We start from the raw sequence: 27,052 nt of genomic DNA, 5'->3' as shown, positions 1-27,052 counted from the left end.
AAAAATGGGACGGTCATAGATCTTGCTCCCATCACCTTCCTACCCCACTCCCACTCCTACGTCACCAAGGAAACATGGAGTTTATTAACTCTGGCAAAGATGCATTTACATAGTCAGCTCCACCTACATCCCTTGAGGATGCTCTGGCTGCAGTTTTAGTCCTGGGGTCTAACTTCAGAACTGGGATGTGAATAGCTCTGGGAGTCTGATTATCCCCAAGTCATTTGTGGATTGAAGGAACATTTGGGTTGGACTGACTCAATCTATTTTAGACTTCACACCAAGTTTGGTTCAGTGTTAATACAGGCCCTCCATGACATGGACTTGAATTCAGAAATAAAACTTTGAACTTTCTGGGTTATTCAGAGGCTATGTCACCCTGAAAACCATCTACCCTGGAACCAGGCTTTATGGACGCCTCTGAAGCAGGCTCACAGCGCTGAAGGTTCCAATCTGGACCAGCTGTTAAGATTTTGGGGACCAGAGATTAAGCTTGGAGGACTTCCTTGGAATTCTGCCTATTTTCTGTCTCTTTTCCCCTGCCCTTATTGTTTCCTATGTATCTTCTAACTCAACTGAGAGAGAAGCAGGGTGCTTCCTCCCAGACAATACACTTTCTGCTTTATTGAAATTTTATAGAGAAACTGGTCAAAATGTTTTCTTAGCACCCACTTAGAATTTCCATCCCTAATCCTTCCCAAATGTGGTTGCTGTTTTCTTATTTCCAGCTTCTGAAAGGTAGAGCCAATCACTGTATGCTCAACACTCCATGTTCTCTAAGCCTTGTTAGTGACTTTTATGGTTATCCTTTTGTTTAGGAATTTCCTTATGACTGAATCCTCTGGAGGGAACATACAAATCATTGTATTCAGGAATAAAGAGTTAGGTAAACTCCAAATGGGGCTTTAGGAAAGATTTGTTCCCTTTCACTGCATCTCTCTCACATAGAAGAAAAAGAACTGGAGATCAAAGAAACTTCCCCACTATGTTTATGCCTCCCCACTATGCTCCCTCCACAATTCCATGCTAGAGCAGTCCCTAAGAATTTTACAATTGAGCAAGAGCTTAAAAAGATAAACCAATTTCCCATCTAATGTAGGAATCTTCTACAGTAAAGCTAGGAAGTAGTTATTCACGTCTGTTTAAACACTCCTAGTGATTGGGAGCTTACTACCTCATGAAAAGTACTTTATTCCAATTTTTAATAGTTCTAATGGTAGAGAAGTTTTTCTTATGTGAAATGGAAATTTGTTTCATGAGTTGCATGCCCAAAGAGTTAGATTTCTTATAGATAGCAGAGATCTCCTGATGCTCCCATTTGCAGCTAATACTCTGCTGATTGCATCCTTTATTCATTCAACAAGCATTTATTCAGGGTCTACTGTGTGCCAGTCATTATGTAAAAAGCAAGAATGTCAAATTCAAACAGAAACAAGAATGACTAAATCTGTATGTAAGGATCTTGGCTGGCTGCACTTTGGGATTGGGAAAGGCTTTTTGCTGAAGGTGGAACTTTATCTAAGATCTAAAGGCAGCTAGAGAAAATAGGAAGCAAAGATGAAGAGGGAGGGAATTCTAGTATTGAGGACAGTCAGTGAAAGTGCCTGGAGTTGGGTGGTGGAGCATCTTGTGTGAGGAATAGTAAGATCCAGGGTCACTGGATTGCAGAGTATATGGAGGAGCTATAAGTTTTAAGAAGCCTGGAAAGGAAGTAAGGAGCCAGGTTAGGAAGAACTTTATAAGCTAGAGGATTTTATACTTGATGCAAGAGGCAATAAGAATCATTGGAGTTGAATGAATGGAGGGTTAGACGTGTTTTAGGAAGAACACTTAGACAGCAGAGTGGAGGATAGAATGGAGTGGGGAGAAATTGGAGGCAGGAAAACTAATCAGCAAGCCATTGCAACAGTCCAGGGTAATGAAGTGAACAAGGTTTGGACCAGGCTGCTTGCATATGAGAGGAGAGAAGAGGATATAGATGAGAAATGGTATGAAGGTGGAAACAACAAGGTTTGACCACTGATTGGATATTGGGAGTGAGACAGAGTAAGGAGCTGGGGGTTACACCTAGGATGTGAGCTTGGATGACTGAGAGTAGTACCCTCAACAGCAACAGAGAAATTAGGAAGAAGGGAGGATTTAGGGGAAAGATGGTAGGTTCCATTTTTGACATGTTGAATTTAAAATATCTTTGGGAATCCAGTTTGAGATATCTAAAATTTCTCAGTTATTGGAGCTGTGAGACTTGAGGCTGAGAGAGAGATTAGGGCAGGACAAGTAGAACTGAGATGATAATCAAAACCATGGGAACTGATGAAATCACCAAGTGAAATTATGCATACACATATTTATTTATATACGTGTGCATGCATATATATATGTGTGTGTGTGTGTGTGTGTGTGTGTGTGTGTGTGTGTGTATAGGAGAGAGAGAGAGAGAGAGAGAGAGAGAGAGAGAGAGAGAGAGAGAGAGAGAGAGAGAGAGAGAGAGAGAGAGAGAGAGAAACTTCAGAGCCCTGAAGTTGCCTCATAGCTAGCAGGTATGATACAGATATGTGGCAAAGGAGATAGAGAAGAAGGTGTCAGATATGTAGGACTGAAATGTCCTTAAAACCCAGAGAAAAGAGCATACCCAGACATTCTGTAACTGGTTCCAGTCTGCTAGCCATGTGGGTAGGAGAAACTTTTTTTGATTCCACATGAAACTATGAGCATCTTCAAAAAGGCCTACTTCAGCCCCAGCCTAGCCTTTTCACCTCATTCCCAGCTGCCCTACTCTCGATTTGGCTTCTTTTTCTCATGTTACTTGGTGAGAGACAATGCTATAAGAGGAGTGCCCTTGTGTCTTCACTCCCAGGCATTGAAGCCCTGGGAACACAGGTCTGAATTCTTTACCTGCTCTGATTTTTTTTTTTGATTTAGATAAAAGAAGAGACATCCTACTGGGACATCCCACTGTCCCAGCCTTAGGGATTTTGCAGCCAACTCAGCATTAGTTCTATAGGGAACAAGGAATGACCTTCAGAAGTGACCTTCCAGACATAGTCTATAGTAGCTATGATTGGGACATCAGTAGTCTTGTGGTATCTGCATGTGAACTTGGTGGAACCAATGTTTTGCAATGACTGTGCTAAGAATGCACCCACTGCTTCCAGAGACCAAGATGACATAGGAGAGGCTGTCCATATGAGGTACAGGAGGAACATTTTTGTGCTTTGTTCTTGCTATATTCTCAGAGTAAATATCACTTTTATAAATGCTGATTGCTAAGTGGTTACATGGAACTGGAGTGCTAATCAGTTGTTGACACCTAACAGTGAGGGGAACACAGCCAGTGTGGTCTGTGAGCTAAAAAATATCTCCCAAGCCTTCACAGTATACTAGAATCATAAGGAGGAAATGTTTCTGGCCTTATGTAACTTTCGGAGCTGTCTGACTTGTCTGTGTTTCCTTTTGGTCTTTTTGCTGTACTCTCCTGAGGACGTTTCAAGAGACCTTATTTTGGTTTGTTTATTTCTTTTCACAATCCTGTACTAGCGGCTACTCTTGCTACTCTGAAATCTTATACCCAGATTGAGAAAGAAAAATAAAAAAAAAACACCTTGTAATAAATAAACAAATACACTAGTCAAGCAAAACACATTCTCATATTGGTCATGTGTGAAAAATTAAATTTCATTTTGCACCTTGAATCCATCATTTCTGTTTCAGGAGATTGGTAGCATCCTTCACCAGTCCTTTGAAATCTTAACTAGTCATTGCATGATTCCAAGATCTTCAATCTTTCAAAGGCTTTTTAAAAATGATGTTGTAGGGTAGGGGGGGGGGGTAGGTAGGGGGAAAAAAATCTAAGTTTTATGGTAGTGTTTGTAGAGCATTAAAAATAAATAAAATGAATATATTAAAATTAAAAAATGATGTTAATTATCTTCCATGTTGCTATTATATAAATTGTTCTGGTTCTACTCACTTCACTCTACAATAGGACATATAAGTTTTCTCAGATTTTTTCTAAAATTGTCCCTTTTGTTATTTGTTACAATGCCATAATATTCCATTCTATCCACATACCATAATTTGTTCAGCCATTCCACAATTGTTAGACCTCCCTGCAGTTTCCAGCTTTTTGCTATAGTAAAAAGAATTGCTATAAATATTTTTCTGCTACTGGTCCTTTCCCTTTATCTTTTTTTTCTCTTTGAGGCATAGGTTAATGGTAATGTTTCTGGGTCAAAAAGTATGAATTTAATGACTTTTGGGGGCAGAATTCAAAATTGCTTTCCAGAACTGCTGGACTAATTCATAGTTCTGCTTCAAGTACGTTCATGTACCTGTTTTCCTGCAGCCCCTCCAACAATTGTTATTTCCCTTTTTTATCATCTTTGCCAATGGGTATGAAGTAGAACTTTGAAGCTGTTTTAATGTGTATTTTTTCTAATTACTGGTGATTTAGAACATCTTTTTCTTATGGTTGATAACACCTTGGATTTCTTCCTTTGAGATAATTTCCTTTGACCACTAATTTATTGGGAACAACCCCCTCATTTAACGGATGAGGACACTAAGGCTCAAAGGGTCACACAGCTAAGAAGTGTCTAAAGCAAAACTTGAATTTGGGTCTTCCTGATTCCAAGCCTTACACTGTATATATTCAGTTCTCTTCTTATTTGTCTGTTTCATTCAGTTCAACCCATTAATTGGGTCTAGTTTTCAAGTTTTCAGTCTAGTTTTCCAATCAGCTAAGAATTTGCTCAATTGAACTGTCATTCAGTCCATTTTATCACCTTCTTGTCCACAAGTACATCAGAGACTTGGTTAAACATCTTGCTAAAATTCAGATATGCTACAACAATATCATCCCCTTGATCTCTCAGTCTCAAAACCATATCAAGAAAGGAAATGATATGAATCTGGCATGGTTTGTGGAAGAACACAGGAAACAGTTACAACTCCAGACAGCATGTGGCTCTCTAGAGCAAAAGACCACTCTCTGCAATGAATGATTGATTTCATCAGTCACATCACCTTTCCCCTTCGGTTCCCTTTTCTTGTGTTATTGCTGCCTTATAGAATCTGAAAATTTTCACTTTGATCCAATTACTAATCTTATTCCTGTCCTTTTGAATCCTTTCTCAAGGCTTATTTCTGTAGGAAGCCTCAGTTGATATAAAGGTTATGGGGGAGGAAGGAAGGAGGACAGTGGTGGTGGAAGGATTCCAGACTCAGAATATCAACCGTTTGAAGATTCCCATTGTGGGAATGCTATCCATTGATGCAGATCTGCTTCTTACCTGGAACACATAAAATCTTAGAAAGTTCTTCAAGGATACTGAAACATTTATATAATGGTTTTTAAATTTCTCCTTATGCTTTTGTTTTTTAATAGTATTTTTTCCCCAATTACATGTTAAGATAATGTTTAGCATTCATTTTTACGAGATTTTAAGTTCTAAAGTTTTCTCCCTCCCTCCCCTCCCCTCTTCTGAAAATGGTAGGTAATTTGATAAAGGTTATACATGTGCTATCATGTAAGATATATTTCCATATTAGTCACAGCTGTGAAAGAAGAAACAGATCAAAAGAAAAAAAGTCATGAAAAAGAATAAAGTGAAAAACATATGGTTCAATATGCAGAACCCATCTGTTCTTTATCTGGATGTGGACAGAATTTTCCTTCATGAATCCTATGTATTTGTCTTGGATTATTGTGTTGTTAAGAAGAACTGAGTCATTCATAGTTGGATCATCACACAATGTTGTTGATACTGTGTACAATTTTTTCTGGTTCTGCTCATTTCATTTTGCATCAGTTGTATAAGTCTTTCCAGGTTTTTCCTGAATCTGACTGTTCATTGTTTCTTATTGCATGAGAGTATTCCATTACATTCATATAGCATAGCTTGTTCAGTCATTCTCCAATTGATGAGTATCCTCTCAATTTCCAATATTTTCCCACCATGAAAAGAGTTACTATAAATTTTGCACATGTAGGTCCTTTCTGGTTTTTTCATATGATCTCTTTGAGATATAGACCTAATACTGGTATTTCTGGATCAAAGGGTTTGCACAGTTTGGTTACCCTTTGGGCATAGTTCTAAATAACTCTCCAGAATGGTTGGATCGGTTCACAACTCCACCAATAATATATGTGTGCCACTTTCCCCACATTTTCTCCAATATTTATAATTTCCTCTTTTTTGTCACATAATGCAATCTGATAGGTGTGAGGTGGTACCTCAGGGTTGTTTTAATTTACATTTCTCTAATCAAAAGTGATTTAGAGCATTTTTTCATATGCCTGTAGATAGCTTTGATTTCTTCATCTCAAAACTGCCTGTTCATATCCTTTGACCATTTATCATTTAGAGAATGGCTTATATTTTTATAAATTTGACTCAGTTCTCTATATATTTGAGAAATGAGACTGTTATCAAAGTCACTTTCTATAAAGATTGTTTCCAAGCTTTTTGCTTGCCTTCTAATCTTGGTTGCATTGGTTTTGTTTATACAAAAGGTTTTTATTTTAATATAATCAAAATTATCCATTTTACATTTTGTACTGCTCTCTGTCTCTTGTTTGGTCATGAATTCTTCCCTTCCCCATAGATCTGACAGATAGACTATACTTTGCTCTTCTAATTTGTTAGTGTTACCCTTTATGTCTAAATTATGTACCCATTTTGACTGTATCTTGGTATATAGTGTGAGATGTTGGTCTAGACCTAGTTTATGTCCTGTTGTTTTCCAGTAATTATCCTATATACTGAGGTCTTTGGGTTTATCAAAACACTAGGTTACTATGATCATTGACTACTGTGTCTTCTGTACCTAATATATTCCACTGTTCCACCATTCTACTTCTTAGCCAGTACCAGATAGTTTTGATGATTACTGCTTTACAATATAGTTTGAGATCTGGTGTTGCTAGGCCACCTTCCTTTGTATTTTTTTTCCCATTAATTCCTTTGATATTCTTAACTTTCTCTTCTTCCAGATGAATTTTGTTATTTTTTCTAGCTCTATCAAATAATTTCTTGGTAGTTTGATTGGTATGGCACTGAATAAGTTTAAGCAGTACTGTCATTTTTATTTTATTGGCTTGGTCTACCCCTGAACAAGTGATGTTTTTCTAATTTTTAAATTTAACTTTATTTTTGTGAAAAGTGTTTTGTAATTGTGTTCATATAGTTCCTGGGTTTGTCTTGGCAGGTAGGATCCCAAGTGTTTTATGTTGTTTACAGTTATTTTAAATGGAATTTCTCTTTCTATCTCTTGCTGTTGGACTTTATTAGTCATAAAAAGAAATGCTGGTGATTTATATGAATTTATCTTATACCCTATAATTTTGCTAAAGTTGTTAATTGTTTCAAGTAATTTTTTAGTTGATTATACCATCATATCATCTGTAAAGAGTGACAGTTTTGTTTCCTCATTGCCTATTTTAATTTCTTCAATTTCTTTTTCTTTTATTGGGGTAGCGAACATTTATAGTACTATATTGAATAATAATGGTGATAATGGATATCTTTGCTTCATCCCTGATCTTATTGGGTAGGTTCCTAGCTTATCCCTTTTACAGATAATGCTTGCTGATGATTTTAGATAGATATGCCTCATCATTTTAAGTAATGCTCCCTTTATTCCTATGCTTTCTAACAGTTTTTTTCTTTTAAATAGGAATGGGAGCTGTATTTTGTCAAAAACTTTTTTTTAGCATCTATTGAGATAATTTTAGTATTTCTGTTGGTTTTCTTATTGATATGGTCTATTATGCTGATAGTTTTCCTATCATGGAGTTAGCCCTGAATTCCTGGTATAAATTCCACCTGGTCATAGCATATAATCCTTGTGATGTATTGCTATAATTGCCTTGCTAATATTTTGTTAGAAATTCTTGCATTGATATTCGTTAGGGAAATTGGCCTACAATTTTCTTTCTCTGTCTTAACTCTTCCTAGTTTAGGTATCAGTACTATATTTGTGTTATAAAGGTAGTTTGGTAGGATTCCTTCTTCATGTATTTTTCCAAATAATTTATATAGTTTTGGAGTCGATTGCTTTTTTAAATGTTTGGTAAAATTCACTCATGAACCAATCTGGTCCTGGGAATTTTCCTACGAAGTTCATTAATGGCTTGTTCAATTTCTTTTTCTAAGATGGGGTTATTTAGGCATTCTATTTCTTGATCTGATAATGTAGGTAATTTATATTTTTGCAAATATTTATCAATTTCACTCAGGTTGTTGAATTTATTGGCATATAACTGGCCAAAATATTTCCTAATGATTATTTTAATTTCTTCTTCATTGGTGATGATTTCACCCTTTTCATTTTTGATACTGGATATTTGGATTTCTGTTTTCTTTTTTTTTATTAAATTAACCAATGGCTTATCTATATTATTGTTGTTGTTTTTTCATAAAACCAGCTCCTAGATTTATTTATTAGTTCAATAGTTTTTCTACTTTCAATTTTATTAATCTCACCTTTGTTTTTCAGGATTTCCAATTTGGTGCCCAACTGGAGATTTTTAATTTGTTCTTTTTCTAGTTTTTTAGTTGCATGTTTAATTAATTTATCTGCTTTTTTTTTCTATTTTGTTGATATAAGAGCTTAAATAAATAAAATTTCCCCTAAGTACTGCTTTGACTGCATCCAATAAATTTTGGTGTGTTGTCTCATTGTTGACATTCTCTTTAATGACATTATTGATTGTTTCTATGATTTGTTCTTTGACCCACTTATTCTTTAGGATTAGATTATTGTTTCCAATTAATCTTTAAACTTTCTTTCCACTGACCTTTGTTGAATATAATTTTTATTCATTGCATTATGATCTGAAAAGAATATGTTTAATATTTCTCCTTTTCTACATTTGATTTTAAGATTTTTATGCTTTAATGCATGGTCAATTTTCATGTAGATATCATGTACTTCTGAGAAAAAGGTATTTTCCTTTCTGTTCCCCTTCAGTTTTCTCTGAAGGTTTGTCATATTCAACTTTTCTAATACTCTATTTACTCTTTTGTTTCTTTCTTGTTTATTTTTTGGTTGAATTAATCAAGTTCTGAGATGGGACAGTTGAGGTATAGTTTTGATGTCTGTTTCTTCCTGTAATTCACTTAACTTCTCCTTTAAGGAATTTGTATGCTATAACACTTGGTGCATATATGAGTAGTATTGATATTGCTTCATTGTCTATGGTGCCTTTTAGCAAGATGTGGTTTCCTTCCTTTTCTCTTTCAACTAGGTCTGTTTTTGCTTTTATTTTGTCAGAGATCATGATTGCTATCTCTGCTTTTTTTTTTTTACTTCAGTTGAAGCATAATACATTCTGCTCTAGCCCCTTACCTTTAGTTTTTGAATATCTCTCTGCTTCAAGTGTGTCTCTTGTAAACAACATTGTAGGATTTTGGGTTTTGATCTACTCTGCTATCTGCTTTCATTTTATGGGAGAATTCATCCCATTCATATTCACAGTTATGATTACTGACTGTATATTTCCCTCCATCTTATTTTTCCCCATTTGTCCTCTCTCTCCTTTCACCCTTTCCCTCCTCACCAGTGTTTTGCTTCTATCTACCTCCTCCCCCAATCAACCTTCCCTTCTGTCAGTCACCCCTGCCCCCTTACTTAATATTCTCCCCTCCTACTTCCCTGCCAGGTAAACTAGATTTCTATATTCAACTGATGGCATTTATTATTCTCTCTTTGAGTCAATACTGATGAGAGTAAGGTTCTAGCAATGCGCATTGCCCACCCTCCCATCTTCCCCTCTGTTGTAATAGGTTTTTCATGCCTTTTCATGTGAAATAATTTACTCTATCCTAACTTTTCCTTTTTTCTGCATCTAGTATACTTCTCTTTCTCATCCCTTAATTATTTTTTATATCATTTCCTCAAATTCACCTTATACCTGTACCCTCCATCTATGTATATTCCTTCTCGCTATGCTATTAGTGATGCAATTTTAAAGAATTTCAAGTTATCACCTTCCCATGTGGGGATATAAATAGTTTAGCTCTATTGAATCCCTTATGTTTTCTTTTCAGTTTTTACATTTTTATGCTTCTGTTGGGTCTTGATATTAGAGATCAAATTTTTGGTTTAATTCTGGTTTTCTCTTTATGAAAGTTTGAAATTTTTCTATTTTGTTAAATGACCATTTTCCCCCTTGATGTATTATGCTTAATTTCCTCAGGTAAGTGATTCTTGGTTGTAGTTCTGGCTCCTTTGCCTTCAGAAATATCATGTTCCATGGCCTCCAATGTTTTAATGTTGCAATTGCTAAATCTTGTGTGATCCTGATTGTGGCACCCCAATATTTGACTTATTTCTTTCTGGCCATTTGTGGCATTTTTTTCCTTGACCTGATAGTTCTGAGGTATGGCTATAATGTTCCTTGGAGTTTTTATTTTGGGTTCTCTTTCCTGAGGTGATAGTGGATTCTTTCAATGCCTATTTTTTCCTCTGCTTCTGGGATATCAGTGCAGTTTTCTTTGATAATTTCTTGAAAGATGCTGTCCAGGTCCTCCCTTTGATTATGACTTTCAGGTAATCCAGTGATTCTAACATTGTCTCTCCTGCATCTATTTTCAGTTGTTTTTCCCATGAGGTATTTTACATTTTTAAAAAAATTTTTTTCATTCTTTTGAATTTGGTTGATTGATTCCTGATGTCTCATAGTGTTATTAACTTCACTTGCCCAATTCTAACTTTTAAGGAGTTGTTTTCCTCAATTAACTTTTGTACTTTCTTTTCTATTTGGCCAATAGTACTTTTTAAGTAGTTGTTTTCTTCAGTGAATTTTTGTATCTCCTATTCTATTTGGCCAATTCTACTTTTTAAGCAATTTTTTTCTTTTCCAAGCCATTGACTCTTTTTCATAATTATCCTGCATCACTCATTTCTTTTAACAATTTTTCTCCTATCTCTCCTATGTGATTTTAAAGCTCCTTTTTGAGCTCTTTCTGGGCTTGAGACCACTTCATGCTTTTCTTTGGGGTTTTGCACATACATCTTTTGAGATTGTTGTCCTCTCCTGAGTTTGTGTCTCAATCTTCCCTGTCACCATTGTAACTTTATATGGTCAGATTGGTTTTTTCATTGTCTTTTTGATCATTTTTTGGCCTTTTCCCTTTCTATTTGGCCTCTGCTTCTGGAGTGGAAGGGGTACAATCTTAGGCTTCTTGTGTCAGGGGCTGCAGGCTCTAGCTGCTTAACTGGTGCTGCACTGATGTTTCCCTGAGAACACCAGGGGACCTTTGTGTCTGGGGCTGTGTTGGGAGATTGGGGGTGGAGGACTAGTGTTTCTGGAGGCCATAGGGGTCTGGCAGCTTACCTGGTGCTGAGCCAGGGTCCTGATGGTGGTGTCTGGAATGTGCTGAGTCTAGTGGAGTGCTTCTGTGTTTCCCCAGGATACACTGAAGCACATAGAGGTTTGGTCACTGGAGGTTGCCTGTTTGCCCAGGGCTACACTGAAACACTTGCTGGTTCTCAGAGCTGAAGTCTGCCCATTCCCTTGGCTATGCTGAGGCAGTGGGGTGGGGAAGGTCCTGGTGTTAGCATTTGCCTGCTCCACTGCACTGGGACTCAGGTATCCTGGACTGTGTTCCTCTTTTACTTGAGTGAGAGAGACTGTTCTTCCTGATCTTCCAAATTTTTAGGCTCAAAGATTGTTTCACTCCATTTTTTTGCTGGTTCTGTTGTTTTAGGATTTGTTTTGGGGCACTATTTTCTGGTTGTTTGGAGGTAAATATGGGAGAGTTACAGTGAGTTGACACTTACTCCACCATTCTGGTTCCCAGAAGTCCCTTTGGTCTTTTTAAGCTAAGATCTTTTCCAGGTTTCTATACAACATTTTAAAGTTTGCAAAGTGCTATGCATATATGTACATATAGGTATGAGTACATATAGAAGTATGTATATATACATATATGTACACATACATATATGTGTATACACATATACATATATACACATATATATTCCCTTCCTGGATCACTTCCTTGTTGTGGCAGAGGGACTTGTGTAGCTCAATGAAACTATGAACTATGTCATTCAGGGTTACCCAAGATGGATAGGTCATAGTGGAAAGTTCTGACAAAGGGTGATCCACTGGAGAAGGAAATGGCAAACCACTCCAGTATCTTTGTCAAGAAAGCCCCAAGGACAATATTAAAATGCATGACTTTGGAAGACACCCTTAGTCAATAAATTCCAGAGACTCTCTGTTAACCTCAAAGATAAACTAAAGACTTTTTTGCATTTTCAACTCCTCATATCTTTCTCCCTTCCTACCTTTCCAGTCTTATGGATAACTTCCCTCCACAGACTCTATGACATGCCATGCTAGCCTGCTTAGGACTCCTCTAACATGTAACTCCATCGCCCACTTCCATACCTTCACATGGACTGTCTCCTGTGCCTGGAATGGTCCCCCTTCTCACCTTTGCCTCTTAGTGCCCTAGGCTTCCTTTAGTTCTAAGCTCAAGCACCACCTCTTACAGGATGCCTTTGTCCATGATGCCAGTGCCTCCCCCTTTAAAGCTACCTTTCATTCACACTGTATATATCTTTCATATACCTATTTATGTATTTATCTACTTCATTAGATGCAAATTCTTTGAAGGTAGGAGCTATATTGCCTTTTCTTCATATCTCCAATGTTTCTTATGGCACCTGGCAAATATGGGATGGGAACTGACTTTTCTGACTTGTACAAGAGTCAGCACATTTATTAAGTATAGAAGAGTGCTTAATAAATGCTTCATTGATCAATGAATTAATTAATTATGTAAGTTTAGTAAATATACTACCCTGATTTTAAAGATGGACCTCTGTGAGTGTAGTTGAGGGGCATAAGATTGGTAGGCATGTTACTAAAGTCAAAGCATCCTGCTTTCAGAAGACTAGCAGCATGGTATAGATGGAAAGAGCTCTGGACACAGGACCAAGTGTCCTGAGTTTGAATCTTGGCTCTGATACTTAGCAACTATGACTATGGTCTGGTCACTTGATTTCCCTGAGCTCCAGTTTTATCATCTGTAAAATGGACCTATTCATATTTATACTAGCTACCGCATGGGATTGCTGTTAGAGGTGCTTTGGAAATCTGATACCAGGCTTGGCATTTCTGTGTTTTTTGTAGTCCTGTTTCAAGTTCTGCCTGAATACTTCTGCAGTGTCTCACTGTTCCTCCAACCCTAAGGTTCTTCTTGCCAGCACGACTCCTGCTACTTAAGTAATATTCTACTTCTGACAAAGGAGCTGGAGCATAGCTAAGCTGTAAGCTGGGAAAGTTTTGCAAGTTCACTTGGCTAATTTTGTTTTCAAATTGTCCATTATCCCCAAGTGTGTTTGTAGAACAAAAATCATAAACAAGTGGCATTCTAAGGATTCATTCCATCTGAGCCATGTCAGTGTTTGGGAAGAAAAAGGCCTGTGGACAGGTATAGGGGTAAGTCACAATTCAACATATTAATTAAGTGGTCATTTCCCAAGTCAGCTATTTGCTGTCTTCAATAACATTTGTTTTCCAAAGAAATGCCCCATTTTCACTTAAATCTACATACAAATTGAATTAACTAATTAATATAGGAATAAAATACCCCAGGATAGGAGTCTCTGGTGACTCCTTTTTCCATTAATTCCCAGGTATTTATATATCTTCACTTGGAAGTTCTGCATAAAACTCCATTGGTTATTCACTTCACTGAAAAGCCATCAGGAATAGTGTATCAAAATGCTCTTCTGTCCCTACTGCCTTAACCCACCAACACTTACCTGCATCATCATCGCTGCTATGAAGCTGGGAATTAGGAAGCTGAATGCAAATGTCTAGTTTACTAGTCAGTGGTGTGGAGAAGACGTAGATTAGCTATTTTGTAAGTTAGAATAATATAGTTTACTTTTATGTAGTCTTTTGCAAAATAAGCAATATATTGTAATGGGGAAATCTCCAGAAAATCTGCCTTCAAATCCTGGTGAGATCCCGGAAAAGTTATCTCTGGGCTTCAGTATCATCATCTGTCAAGCAAGGGAATTGGACTCTGTGATTTCTAAGACCCCATTTTAGCTGTAACTACTAGGATCCTTTAGCTTACAAAATATTGTACAAATGTTAGAAAGGTACCAACCACAGCTTTAGGAATTCAAGACAGAGATTTCCAAGTTCACCCCTTTGTAGATAATCTTCATGACACTAAAGGTAGCTATATGGTGGAAACTGAAAGGAATTTATTCACCCTAACCCAAATATTCAGTGAGCCTGGGGAAGTTCCTGATGAGGAAGAACTGGGCAGTCAAAAGGCTGAGGGACTCTTTGTTGGCTGGGTGCAGTGCTTGAAAGCCTGACTCATAAAACAGTTAAAGTATCCTGAGGTATGAGTTGTTTGCCAAAAGAACAGCAGAAACCAAGTAATGAAATATTCTAATACCAGCTTCCGAGGCAGAGAGGTATTCCAGCAATATTCTGAAGTACAACCCTATAAACACAAGTTGTCTAGGAAAAAGTGTTCCTTCTCCCTCTAGTAGTTTGGGAATCTGTGAGAGATCATGTCCCTATGTGCATGGAGGTGGTGGTGGGGAACCTTCCTTGTTATTTACCTAATTATGCTATTTCTTTAAAAGTGCTGTGTTTTTGGATAAATGGTCAAAGGATATGAACAAGCAGTTTTTAGATGAAGAGATTAAAGCTATCTGTCGTCATATGAAAACATGCTCTGTCACTGTTGGTTAGAGAAATGCAAATTAAAACAATTCTGAAGTACCACCTCATACCTATCAGATTGGTTAATACAACAAAAAAGGAAAATGATAAATGTTAGAGAAGATGTGGGAAACTTCTAATGGAACTTCTAATGGAACATTCTAATGGAATACAATGATGTATTATTGGTGGAGTTGTGAATTGATCCAACCATTCTGGAGAGCAATTTGGAACTATGCCCAAAGGGTTATAAAACTGTGCATACCCTTTGATCCAGAAATACTCCTACTTTGGGTCTGTGTCCCAAAGAGATAATAAAGAAGGGAAAAGGACCCACAAGTACAAAAATATTTGTAGCAGTTTTTTTGTGATGGTAAAGAAAACCTATATCAGATTACGTGCTGTCTTGAGAAGGAGGGAGGGGGGAGAGGAGGGAGGGTGAAAAATTTGGAACTCAAAATCTTATAAAAATGAATGTTGAAAACTAAAAGTAAATAAGTTTTTTAAAAAATGCTTTGTTTTAAATTGGTGGGTAGTCTTGTTCACTCTAAGAAAAAAAAAAACAGGAACATTGGCTAGGAAGTTGTGTGTCATAGGTTTGAGTAGATGCTGACCCAAAGAATATCTTGAGCTTGAATATACCTTTCAGGGGACCAGGGGTAAGTGCTGGACTATAGATACATTTGATCCTTATAACATCCATTGAAACATGTACTGTTATTTCCATAGTACAGATTATCATAGATTTAGAAATAGAAATGAATTAAGAGGCCATCTAGTCTAACCCTTTCATTTTACAAATGCAGAAAATGAGATCCTGGGAAGTGACTTATCCAAGGTCATACATGCAGTGACAGAAATAAGATCTGAATTGAGGTCTTCTAACTCCAAAGACAGTGCCCTTTTCCCTATACCATGCCATATTTCTTTGGAAGAAACTAAGGCTCAGAGAGGTAAAATATTGTACCCAAGATAAGTGGCAGAATCCAGATATATTAGGTCCACCTATCCAAGGTTCTCTTCACAATCCCAAACTATCAAGCTTATCTCTTAAGCACTGTTTGTTAATCAATGGGTAGCTGAAAGTCAAATTAATGGAGTAATTTTGAAGTGTCAGGTATTGATGTCCTTGCTAAAATGATCTTCTCCCAAGGGACTAGCATGCCTTTTGGAAAGAAGGACTGGCAATATTGATCTTCATTTGATATATGGCATTTTTCATTTATCCTTGTCTTTTAGAGTAGCAACTTCTCTGTATTTACTACATCGAAGTTATCCATATTTAGTCCTAAAACTATATTACTTTTATCAATCAAAGAAAGAATTGACTTTTCAAGACAGTGTTTAGGGATTTATGTTTATGGATCACTGACGTCAGCGAAAGCAGTTGCCCCCAGAGTGAGTAAGTAGTCTTTTCTTAGTACTAAAGCTGGACTCAGCCATTTCAGATAGTTGTAATTTTCTGAGTAATTTTTTTTGATTGAGGCATTCTGGTTCATTAATTCCTTCTCTAGAATAAATTAATAACAATTAGTAAATTATTATAAATAAATTAATAAGAATCAATAAATTATTATTGTAAATTAACAATAATTAAGAGATTATTATAAAATAATTAATTAATAGGGAATAGTGCCATTTCATTGGTCTTGCTATGTCTCAAGAATGGAAGATGATAGATTCTCCCCAAGTATTTTTCACTGATGCCTTTGTGACAGAGTGTTGTTGGCTTCCTTGTTAACAATGCAAAGATTTCTTTACCCACATTGCCATATTGCTTCTATCTGTCTTACACAATATATCTAAAGTGCTTTGTATATTTCAAGACATGCAATATATGTTTATGTACGTGTGCATACATACATGTATGCATGTTTGGGAATAGGCAGCATTCAGACATATGACATGGTGGTGAAAATGTACTTGGTTCGACCTAAAGCATACCTCAAGTTTATCGAGATGTTTAGTGAATAACTGCTGCACTGAATCAATACTAGCCATGCCCAAGAAGGAATAGCGTAAAGCCTTCTTGGATTATTGCAGCCTTCATTTCACTTTTTTATTCTGAACCCCTATCGATGAAATGAGATAACAAAGCACTTTCAAGAATGTGTCATTTCAGTGGTGTGGAAACTCTTGCCTCATGAAGTACACAGCCCATCTCTTACCTTATATTTTTAGAAATTTTACCTGAGATTGAGAGACATTAAGTGATTTTCTGTGGCCAAACAGCTAGAAAGTGTCAGAGATGGGATTTGAATATAGGGTTTCTCACTCCAGGCTCGATACTTCATCCCTTATATCTGCCTTCTATAGTATAGGGATAGAAATCAGATTTGTGATTTCATTGACATCTACAATTTCAAGATGAGAAGACTCCCTCTACCAATGTAGTCTGGTGCCTTCTTTCCAATGTATAGTCTTAGGGATTTGGCTAGATCACTTAGAGGTTGTTCAGGGTCACACCCCTAGTATGTGTTAAAGATCATAATCCTGATTCTGAGGATAGTTCTCTAGCCACTGTCATTATTGCTTCTACCTGTGTTATGGATAAAGTGTATAAAGTGCTTTATACACTTTAAGACATTGTATGGGGACAGGTAGGTGGTGCTATGGATAGAGCACCAGCCCAGGAGTTAGGAGGCCCTGAGTTCAAATTTAGCCTCAGAAACTTACTGGCTATATGACCCTGAGCAAGTCATGCTTCCACCCCAAAAGATATTGCATGTAAGATAGGTATTATAATTGTTCCACATATTCAAATCATCTACCTCAAATTTAGTCTTTGCTGTTTGAGGGCAAAGATTCTATCTTATGTTTCTCTTGTCAACTCCCATAGCCTTGGTTCCAAGACTGGCCTAAAGGCATTCTTATAATCAGAGAGTTATTAGTGATAGCCATTCATCTGCTCATTTCATAGGTCATAGAATTTTTGAGCTAGAAGACACTCAGATCACCTCGTTGGGGCACTTGTATGATTACATCATCAATTTATGGTCAGAGGTTAAGTGACTTGTTCAGGGTCACACAGCTAGTATGTGTCAAAGATCAGAACTCTGGTTCTAAGGACAGCTCTCAATTCACTGTGGCAGGTTGTTTCCATCTGACATATACAATGTATGTGAAGTGCATATATACCTTAAGACTGCATATTAGGTAGCTACTATGATTGCTTTATGCATACTTGCTACATGGTAGGCACTGACTACTTCCCCATCAGTATTGCACAAAGAAATAAGGAACTTTCAAAAAATTAAAATAATTAATTGGTAAAGTTTCCTTTTCTAAAGTTTATATTGAGATGGGGCTAATTATAAATATATCCATGATGCTTCAAAGAAACATTCCTCATAGACCATGCTACCAAATCTGTCTCTTGGGACACTAACAAAGTTCATATAATTTTAAAGCTGGAGGGACCTTTATTAAGGAGGGACCGCCTTAATAGGAATATAAACCACCAAAGAAGGCTCTAAGTGAAAAAAAAAAGTGTTTAGGAAGGGGTACTCAACTTTGCCATTAACAGAAAGTAAGGATAGCACTTTAAAAATATCAGCTCAAGATTTCTGAATTAAGCTCACACAAGTCTCACTACTTGGAGCACATTATGCTCCACAATTAGATCCTATAGAGGGAAGTAACAATATGGGGAGAATAGCAGGAGAAATGCTCAGAAATTCACAGAAGGCAAAATCTAAGAAAGGACCAGCAACAGAAACCGGTCTAAACTATGTACAAAGTATGGGTGACAAAAAGGCTGAACCAGAGATCCTAAAGTAACAAATTTTATTTCGCCGGTATCTCTGAGACTTTTTAGAAATGGGATACATGACTAGACTATGTCTGGAAGGAGAGTATAACTCAACCAAAAGAACAGGACCTATTCAGTAGGGAAATAGTACAAAATAGCATTGTAGAGTAAGAAGATAGACTCATGTAAGGACATTCAGGCACAGGATTGGGGAAAGCAAGCTGGAGAATACTTGGCTAAAGAGCAATTCAGCGGGAAAATGAGATGTTATGTCATAGACCAGAAAGGGGGAGTAGGTGAGATCTTCAGGAAATCATCCCCAACGTAGGCGTGACATAGTAGCGAGAGGTAGAATGGTGTGAGAAAAGGAGCACCAGACTTGAGTGCAACATAGACCTAGCCAAGTTTTGCCTCTAAAACTTACTAGTTGTATGATCATAGGCAAGACATTTTGAGCCTCAGTCTTGTGACATATAAAATAGGGACCTGTGGTCCCTATCTCACAAGGTTGCTGAGAGGAATAAATTACGCTTTACTGAGTCTTAAAAGCAATATATAAATGCCAGGAATTATTAATGATGGGAGATTTTAATTATACAGACATCTCCTGGACAAGTCTTAGTTGTAAGAAGAGTAGATTAAGGTTTCTTAGGACTAAAATTCCTCAGGGGAAATCTACTCAGAACGCAAGTTCTCCACAATGTTTTTTTTATTTTATATTTTATTTCTATTAATAAGCATTTATTTTCTCTTTCTTGTACCCTATCCTCATTTAAAAAAAATACAGACCAAAGCTTTGTAACAAGTAGGCATAAGAAAACAAAACAAATGCCCAAATTGGCCATGTCTGAAAATGTATATCGCATTAAGCATTTTGATTGTCACCTCTCTGTCAGGATGGAAATAGCATGCTTCATGATCCATCCTTGGGAATTATGGCCTGTCACTGCACTGATCAGAGTTCTCAAATCTTTGTCTTTATAATAACAATGTTGCTATGATATAAATTGTTCCCCTGATTCTGTTCACTTCTTTCTGCATCCATTGCACAAGTCTTCCCAAGTTTCTCTGAAACCATCCCTTTTGTCATTTCTTATGGCACAATAGTATTGTATCACCAAGAATGAAATTCTAAAGATACAAAGTGAGATGAAGAGGAAAAAGTTATTTGAAGATACCAATTGGGATGCTTAAGGAACTTAGTGATAAGCTTAGAATTCAAAAAAGACCTGTACAGAAGATAGAAGGAAGGATAATAAGTGAAGGCTAAAAAATACAAACACATGGCATTTCTCTAATGCAGAAACTTTCCTTGTCACCAGGTAGCTCCACTTGGTAAATTTAGGCCATCTGGTCCTTTCAGACTCACAGTGTTACCTCTGAGCAGGACATATCCATGTTGAGGTCAATGTTTTGTCACCTATACTTAGAAAAGAAATATAAAACAGAAAAGGAACTGAGAGCTCTAAAATCTAGTCTCAGGCTCACCGAAGCAGGATACATATTTTGAGCTGCCATATGCTTATGGATTCCAGGGGTGAGCTGGACAAAAAGGGTGAGCTGCCCTTCTCCTATTATATGGTGGTGCCTGACTGTTTGAAGGAAGAGAGATCCAGGGGGCACAGTTGTTGTTTTTTCTTTTAAGCCCACTAGTTATGATGTCTTCCAATCAGTGGTCAAAAATGGGATTGTTTCATCATCCCAGTACACCCCTGTGCTGTCACACATGACCAGAAACAATCACTGGCCCCCCCTGCAGCCCTACCCCAAAGTACTCAAACACAGAGATAGCACACATAGTTGGTCAGAATCAGGCAGAATCAGGAACTCTGCACATACTCTGTGTAATCCCCAGTTGTAGAAAAATACACACTGTGAGTGACTAAAGGGCAATGGATGACGGACAGAGATGGACTAGCACAAAATACAACTTGTATGCACAAGTAGCATAATGGTAGCCTCTAGAAATTTATCATCAGAAAGGAGGGAGGCTGATCATATAATCCAAGAAATAATAGATGTATAGCCCAAGTGTTACGCTTGTATCCACTTAATGCTTACCAATATGGAGAAAGACCTTTAGTACATTGTGTAGATAGATTCTAGATGTATGGAGAGAGACATTGACTAGATAGAATGACAAGACAAGAAGACAAAGATGGTTTGTACTCTGCATCAGTGAGGGGAGAAGGGGGAGCACCCATGTTAATGAAGTCCTGGATTCATGTAAGTGCTCCAGTAGATCTGTTAATTCATCAGTGTAGACATTGCCTCTAGTAAGGCAGGTCACACCATCCATTTCTATCATCTAGGTAGCTAGGTGCCTAAGTGGTTAGAACTCTGGCCCTGGAGTTAGCTTCCTGAATTCAGATCCAGCCTCAGATGCTTACTAGCTGTGTGAACCTGGGCAAATCACTTAACTTCTGCCTCAGTTTTCTCATCTGTAAGATGGGGTTGGTAATAGCACCTGTTTCCTATGGTGGTTGTGAGAACCAAATGAGATAGTATTCTTTAAACACTTAGCATTTATTAGGCACACAGTAGGTACCTAATAAATGCTTGTTTACCCTTCCTTTCCCACTTCCCCCATGATATATGATTCTTATCCATGTCTTCTCATAATTTAAAGATGCAAATTTAAAACAGAAAAATTTATTAATTCCTGCTCTTGTCTTTTATATAATTTCTCTCTGCCCTACCCCTTGGTATTTTTTCCCTCAAGATTTCTCAACATACTCTATCTAGATCTTTCTTTTTCTCTCTTTCTGTCCACTTTGGATCATAGTTATTTGAGCATATGGAATATTCTCCTTGAGCTCTGAGGGCAAAGACTTATCATTTTAGCTCTGGTCAGGACCAGTGATTTTATCATTGTGGGAACTCTTCTAAATGTAGATCAACTCAACTACTGTAGCAAATTCACAAATGTTCGCAGACTTCATATCTTAGAGAGAGGCCTGCAACATTGAGAAGTTCAATGACTTACAGTCACATAGCCAGTAGGTGTCAGAAGTGGAGCTTGAACTCATGTCTTCCTGCCTTGAAAGCTAACTCTCTATTCCACACTGGCTCTCTAGGAGGCATTTAATAAATATTCATCAAACAGCATAGTCAGTAAGTTTGCTTTTGTCAGGTGGAGCTAATTGAAGACAAAAGGCAGATTTCAGTCATGTCGAGTATAGATCCATGATCCATGATGCCTATCATTCTAGGTGGTGCTCACCACCCCTGAAAGACTGCATGACACTACAATCAATTGAGAGAACAAAGTGTCTCAGGAAAAATGGGAAGGATAAAGAAGAATGGAAAACCATAGAAGTGACTTCCCAGAGTTCATTACCAAGCCTTTATTGAAAAGGCATGAATGAGCTGAACATGGTTCCTAAGCCAACATCCAGGGTGGGGCAACATAAAACAGAGTGAAAGGAAGACTGTAAAATCAGGGAAAATGACAGTCCCAAAGGCATAGCATAATTTTCGAACAAAAAAGCAGCAGTTTCAAAGCCCTGAGCCAAATATCTAATAAGCAAATCAAATATAAAAAGAAAAGACAAACTTCAAAAAGATAAATCAAATTTTAAATGAAAGGCCAGTTATAATGGTGACTTGGTCTAATTCTCCTCTTGCCCAGCCCCACCCCCTCCCTTTGCACTGGAGTATTAATTGACACAAAAATTGTATTATAATTTTACTTTGAAGTAAAAATTTTTATTCTATATTTTCTTTACTTTATGGATAAAAAAATGCACTGTGTCCATGGACAAACGTTATTCCTTTAAGGTATTCCTAAATTCTGTGCTAACAGTAGAAAGTCAAGCATAAGTTACTATATTTATTCGATAGAGTAGAACACTGTAACAATGATGAGTTTAACATACCCTAGGTCAGATCGTATGTCCCCAAATATAACAACTACATAAAACAAACACTGGTAGGAGGTAGCTTAAAATGAGAAGGGTTCATCCTGTTCTCCAACAGTAACCTTAAAAAGAGTTCTTTGCAATATAGAAAAAGGGATACCCCCCCAAACTACAGCATGAGTTGGATTGCAGGAGGTAGAGAGGCAGACTGGGGATGTGAAATCAGAGGACTTTGGTCCTAATCCCACTTTGCTACTTGCCATTCTCATGTCGTTGGATAAGTCCCTTACCTCTCTGGGCTCTGGTTCCTCATCTGTAAAAATAAGGGTGTTGGGTCACATGACCTCTAAGGTGCTTTCCACATCTACATTTTTTGAGTGAAACTTTCGTTGTTGTTGAGTCATTTTTCAGTCATGTCTGTCTTTGTGACTCCATTTGTGACCTCATTTTACAGATGAGAAAATTGAGGCAAACAGGGTTAAGTGTCTTGCCTAGGGTTACACAGCTAGTAAGTGTCTGAGATGAGTCTTCTGGACTTTAGGCTGAGGAGTCCATTTACCCCAACAATCTTCCTCTCCCCATCAAAACAAAACAAAGCAAAAGCCATGGCTTTCTAGAAATAAGACTACCCTGCCTTCTACTCTTTGTCTCTATAGCTTGATCTGTGGAATGTGCTCCCCCTACCTGTGAGACAGGAATAATATATTTGTTGCCACTAATATGACTTTAAATGAGGCTATAAAGGGATGAATTTAAGGAACCAGTGCTTCTGTTGGGGAATTCTTACTGCTACCAATGACTCCCTTGCAAATGAGTTAATTACATTTAGAAAGGACTTTTGCCTGATAAAATAATTAAAAATAAATAGCTCTCCTTGGAAATGCAAATTGTCCTGCATTAAAGAAACCATGCAGCCTACAGAGGCAGTAAATAGACTGATTCTCTCAAGCCTGTTTGTTACATGGGACTTAAAGCTACCTATTCAGCCTGCTGTACTGGTTTCTCGACAGTTTCTGAAGTTCATCTGAGGGACAGATAGTTTCTTTAAATTATATTTCATTTTTTTCAATCAATGAAAATCTGCCTTTTCTCTTTACTACTTCCTTCAACCCCATAATGAGAAGGAAAGAAAAACAAAGCCCCCTTTAACAATCACATATAGTTAAGCAAAACAAATTCCTGCATTAGCCATGTCAAAAAACCCCAACATGTCAGTCTTCACTGAGTCTGTTATCTCTCTATCAAGAGGTGGAAGCAGCATGTTTTATTATGAATCCTCTCTCGAATCATATTTGGTCATTGCATTGTCAGAATACTTAGGTCTTTCAAAGTTGTTTTCCCTTACAATATTGTAACAACAATTATTTACATAGTTCTTTTTTAAGTAAATAAGTAAAAACAATAAAAAAAACCCAGTAAATAAGATCTGCTTATTTTACTTTGCATCAGTTCACACAATTCTTCTCAGGTTTTTCTGAAGTCATCCCTTTCATCATTTATTACAGTGTCACATTCAGATACTATAACTTGTTCAAGCCATTCTCCAACTGACGGGTACCCCTTCTGTTTCTAATTCTTTGCCACTGCAAAAAAAAGTTTCTATAAATATTTTCTGTAAAATTTTAGCTATAGTTGGTTTTGTTTAGGAATAATCAGGGAGTATGATTTTTTAGGGAGCTTCGGTCCCAGTTGTTTTGAGAATCCCTTTTACTCTGAGGAGTCAATAAGAGTCCCAAATCATGACCCTTTCTAGCATCTGGCCCAGGACTTTCCATATAACAAAGAGCTTAAAGGAATAGTATTTGATCTGCCTGATTTATTTATTCCCTTAAACTCATGGCTCATTTGGAATAGGAAAAGTTGGGCGGGTGGTACTGTAGACCTTCCTTCTTGTCCTGATCCTAGGTCTTACTAAGTAAATAAGAATGATACTATTAGAATAATTTTTCTGAGCTCACTCAATAACAAAAGAATTATACAGACAGACACAGACAGACAGACAGACAGACACATACACACACAAACCAAAAAAACCAAAACCAAACCAAAACAAAATCAGAGACCATTTTGATTGGCTTTAAGGTACAGGAGAATTAGGTTCATTAAGAGTACTGGATTTGTAGTTGGAGGACCTGGGTTCAAATAATGATGCTACTACTTATTATCTGTGTAACCTTGGAGAAGTCATTTAACTTTCATTTTCTTTATAATACAAGGAGTGTGTTTGGACCATTTGTTATATAAATGCTCCTCCTAGCTCTAAATTCTGTAATTAAACACTAGCTATTTCTCTTACTCTGTCCTTACCCCCCAAATAGCCATTGATTAATCAATATTAAATACCTTCTGCATATAAAGGTCAGTCTAATTTGGAGGAGGTAAGTGGAATACAAGGCAGTTAGGTGGTGCCATGCATCAACTGCAGGCCCTGAAGTTAGGAAGACTCATTTTCTTGAGTTCAAATCTGACCTCAGACACTTATTATCTATGTGACCCTGGGCAAGTCACTTAACCCTCTTTGCCCTCAAAATAAAATGCACCAGAGAAAGAAATAGCAAACCACTCCAATGTCTTTGCCAAGAAAATGCTAAATGGGGTCACAAAGAGTCAGATGCAACTTAAACTATCAAACAACAACAAAAAGGAGAATATAAAATGGAATACTTGCCCTTGGGAAGGCTACAGTTTAGTAGGAGTATCAGAATTTATGATTATGAAAAGAGTGAAGGACACATTTTTATTCCTTCTGCTATGCTGGCTGGGTACCTTTTAACCACCACAAAGGCCTGTGAAATGCACAGTGGAGGCTGTGAAACAAGGGGTGGGGGGGAAATGGGTGCCATTAGAATGATTCAGTCCATGCGAGCATTTCTAGAGAGGGATTCCTCTCAGCATTCAAGTGATTTCATTTTCTTCCTCCTCTGGCTTCAGTCATTACAGTTCAAGGTGTTTCATTCAACCTCTTTCAAGTCCACCCAGAGGGCCTCTCGTTGCCTTGCTTTAGAACTCTGTAGAGACAACTTCTTGGCCTTTCTGTACAAGTAGCATGTGAAAATGAGGAGGAGGATGAAAATAACAAAGGGATAGATAACCAGAAAGTATAATAAAAGTGATGACGAGCAGATCCTGGATGAAAATGTGGACTCTGCAACAAAAAAAGAGAAAAACAATCATTGGAGGTGGCAGCTAATTCTTTCCTAGTTCATTTGTATCGATCAGTTAGAAGCAATTCCTGACATGTTACAAATAGTTATCTATAAGCTGGGATTAAATAACAGTAATAAGTCTCTTAAATCATAGGAGATGGAATATAGAGGGAATAATGTGTAGAAATTGAAACTGTTCATCCAAATTAGAGTGCTCTTTCAAAAAAACATCCTTCTCCTCCTGTCAAGCTATTTATCATTATTCCAAAAGTCTAGGGAAGTATAGAGCATATTGTGGATGACTATGGGATTCTGGAATTGGGTGAATGACTCAAACAGCAACTACTACTAACTCCTGGGAAAGGATATCGATCTTGTCCTAAATCCTGAAGAGTTTTGAAGGTTCTAGTTTGTTTTTTAAGTTAAAATTTTTGTGATATCTTTTGTTTTTCTGTCACCTCCCTTTCCAGTGGATTTCCTCCTCTTCTTTATACCTCTACTGTATTCCTCTCTTTCCCCCTTCCCAGAGAGCTATCTCAACATAAAGAAAAAGAAGAAAAAAGAAAAAGTTCAGCAAAACATATCGAGAAAGTTTGATCCAATATAAAATGGTCCGTGCCCATAGTCCTTCCACCCTGGCAAAGAAGGCTCTGATTGTTCAACTACCATTCAAGATAACAAACTTGTACTGTGGATTCAGCTGCCCAAAGTAGAGAGTTAGTTGGTGATGGCAAAGAAGTTGGGCTGAGGAAATGACATAAAGATAGTGAGAAGCCTAAGCTTCTGGCACAGTTGAGAATTACTGAGATAAAATGGTAGGCAAACCCAGAGGCCAACCTAGCAGGCAGTGAAGGCTCCAGAGGGGGTAAAACTGTAAACAGTAAGGGGTCCCCCAAAACAGTGTTCATATCATTAATCAATGGACAGAATTTATGTGAATTAATCAGGAAAGGACACATATTCTAGCATCAAATGCAGTTTCTTATTTGAAGATGAAGGTGTTGAGGTTAGAGAATTCTAGAATTTGGGAACAAGGACATCTAGCTCAATTTTTCATCTATTTCACGAATACCCTTGTAACAAACATTCTTAACCTGGGGTCTATAGACCGCCAAGGAGTCCATAGATAGACTTCAGGGGGAGGTAGGCTATGAACTTCGATAAGAAGAACAGATATCTTAATTTTCAATAGCCTATTTGAAATTTAACATATCCCTTAATTATTTAACAATACTTTTCTGAGAAGGGGTCCATAGGCTTCACCAGACATTCATTACATAAAAAAGATTAACAACGCTTAATCTACAACATAGACATTAATCCCTGAATTCCCTTCACTTAAAAGTTTAAAGTCATTGTTTTGACTCTGTTGTGCTCCTTGAGGATAGCAGTTGTGCCCAATAGGGTCTATCAGGGTAGGTATTATAATATGTAAATATAACATATAAAATATTATACAAATATAATATATTATAAATTGTATAACATATTAGATCATATAATTATATAATATGTTACTTGTTATCTAATATACTCATATAATATAGTATGATTATATTACATGATTATATAACAATACAATATT

General features: G+C 37.1%; 1 protein-coding gene across 1 annotated transcript in view; it reads right to left on the bottom strand.

The window, feature by feature from the left end:
* Positions 1-16,034: 16,034 nt before the first annotated feature.
* CD101 (CD101 molecule) overlaps positions 16,035-27,052 on the bottom strand; it is a 60,146-nt gene continuing 49,128 nt past the window's right edge. Inside the window, exons 8-9 of the mRNA XM_072644470.1 lie at positions 19,950-25,466; positions 16,035-16,220 (exon numbers count right to left, since the gene is read on the bottom strand). Of these exons, the coding sequence (XP_072500571.1) occupies positions 25,273-25,466 (194 nt within the window). The 3' untranslated portion in view covers positions 16,035-16,220; positions 19,950-25,272. The remainder of the gene's footprint in view (positions 16,221-19,949; positions 25,467-27,052) is intronic.

The sequence above is a fragment of the Notamacropus eugenii genome, chromosome 2 (genome assembly GCF_028372415.1).
Source record: "Notamacropus eugenii isolate mMacEug1 chromosome 2, mMacEug1.pri_v2, whole genome shotgun sequence".
NCBI classification, from domain to species: Eukaryota; Metazoa; Chordata; class Mammalia; order Diprotodontia; family Macropodidae; genus Notamacropus; species Notamacropus eugenii.
This window is presented reverse-complemented; position numbering and strand designations above follow the sequence as displayed.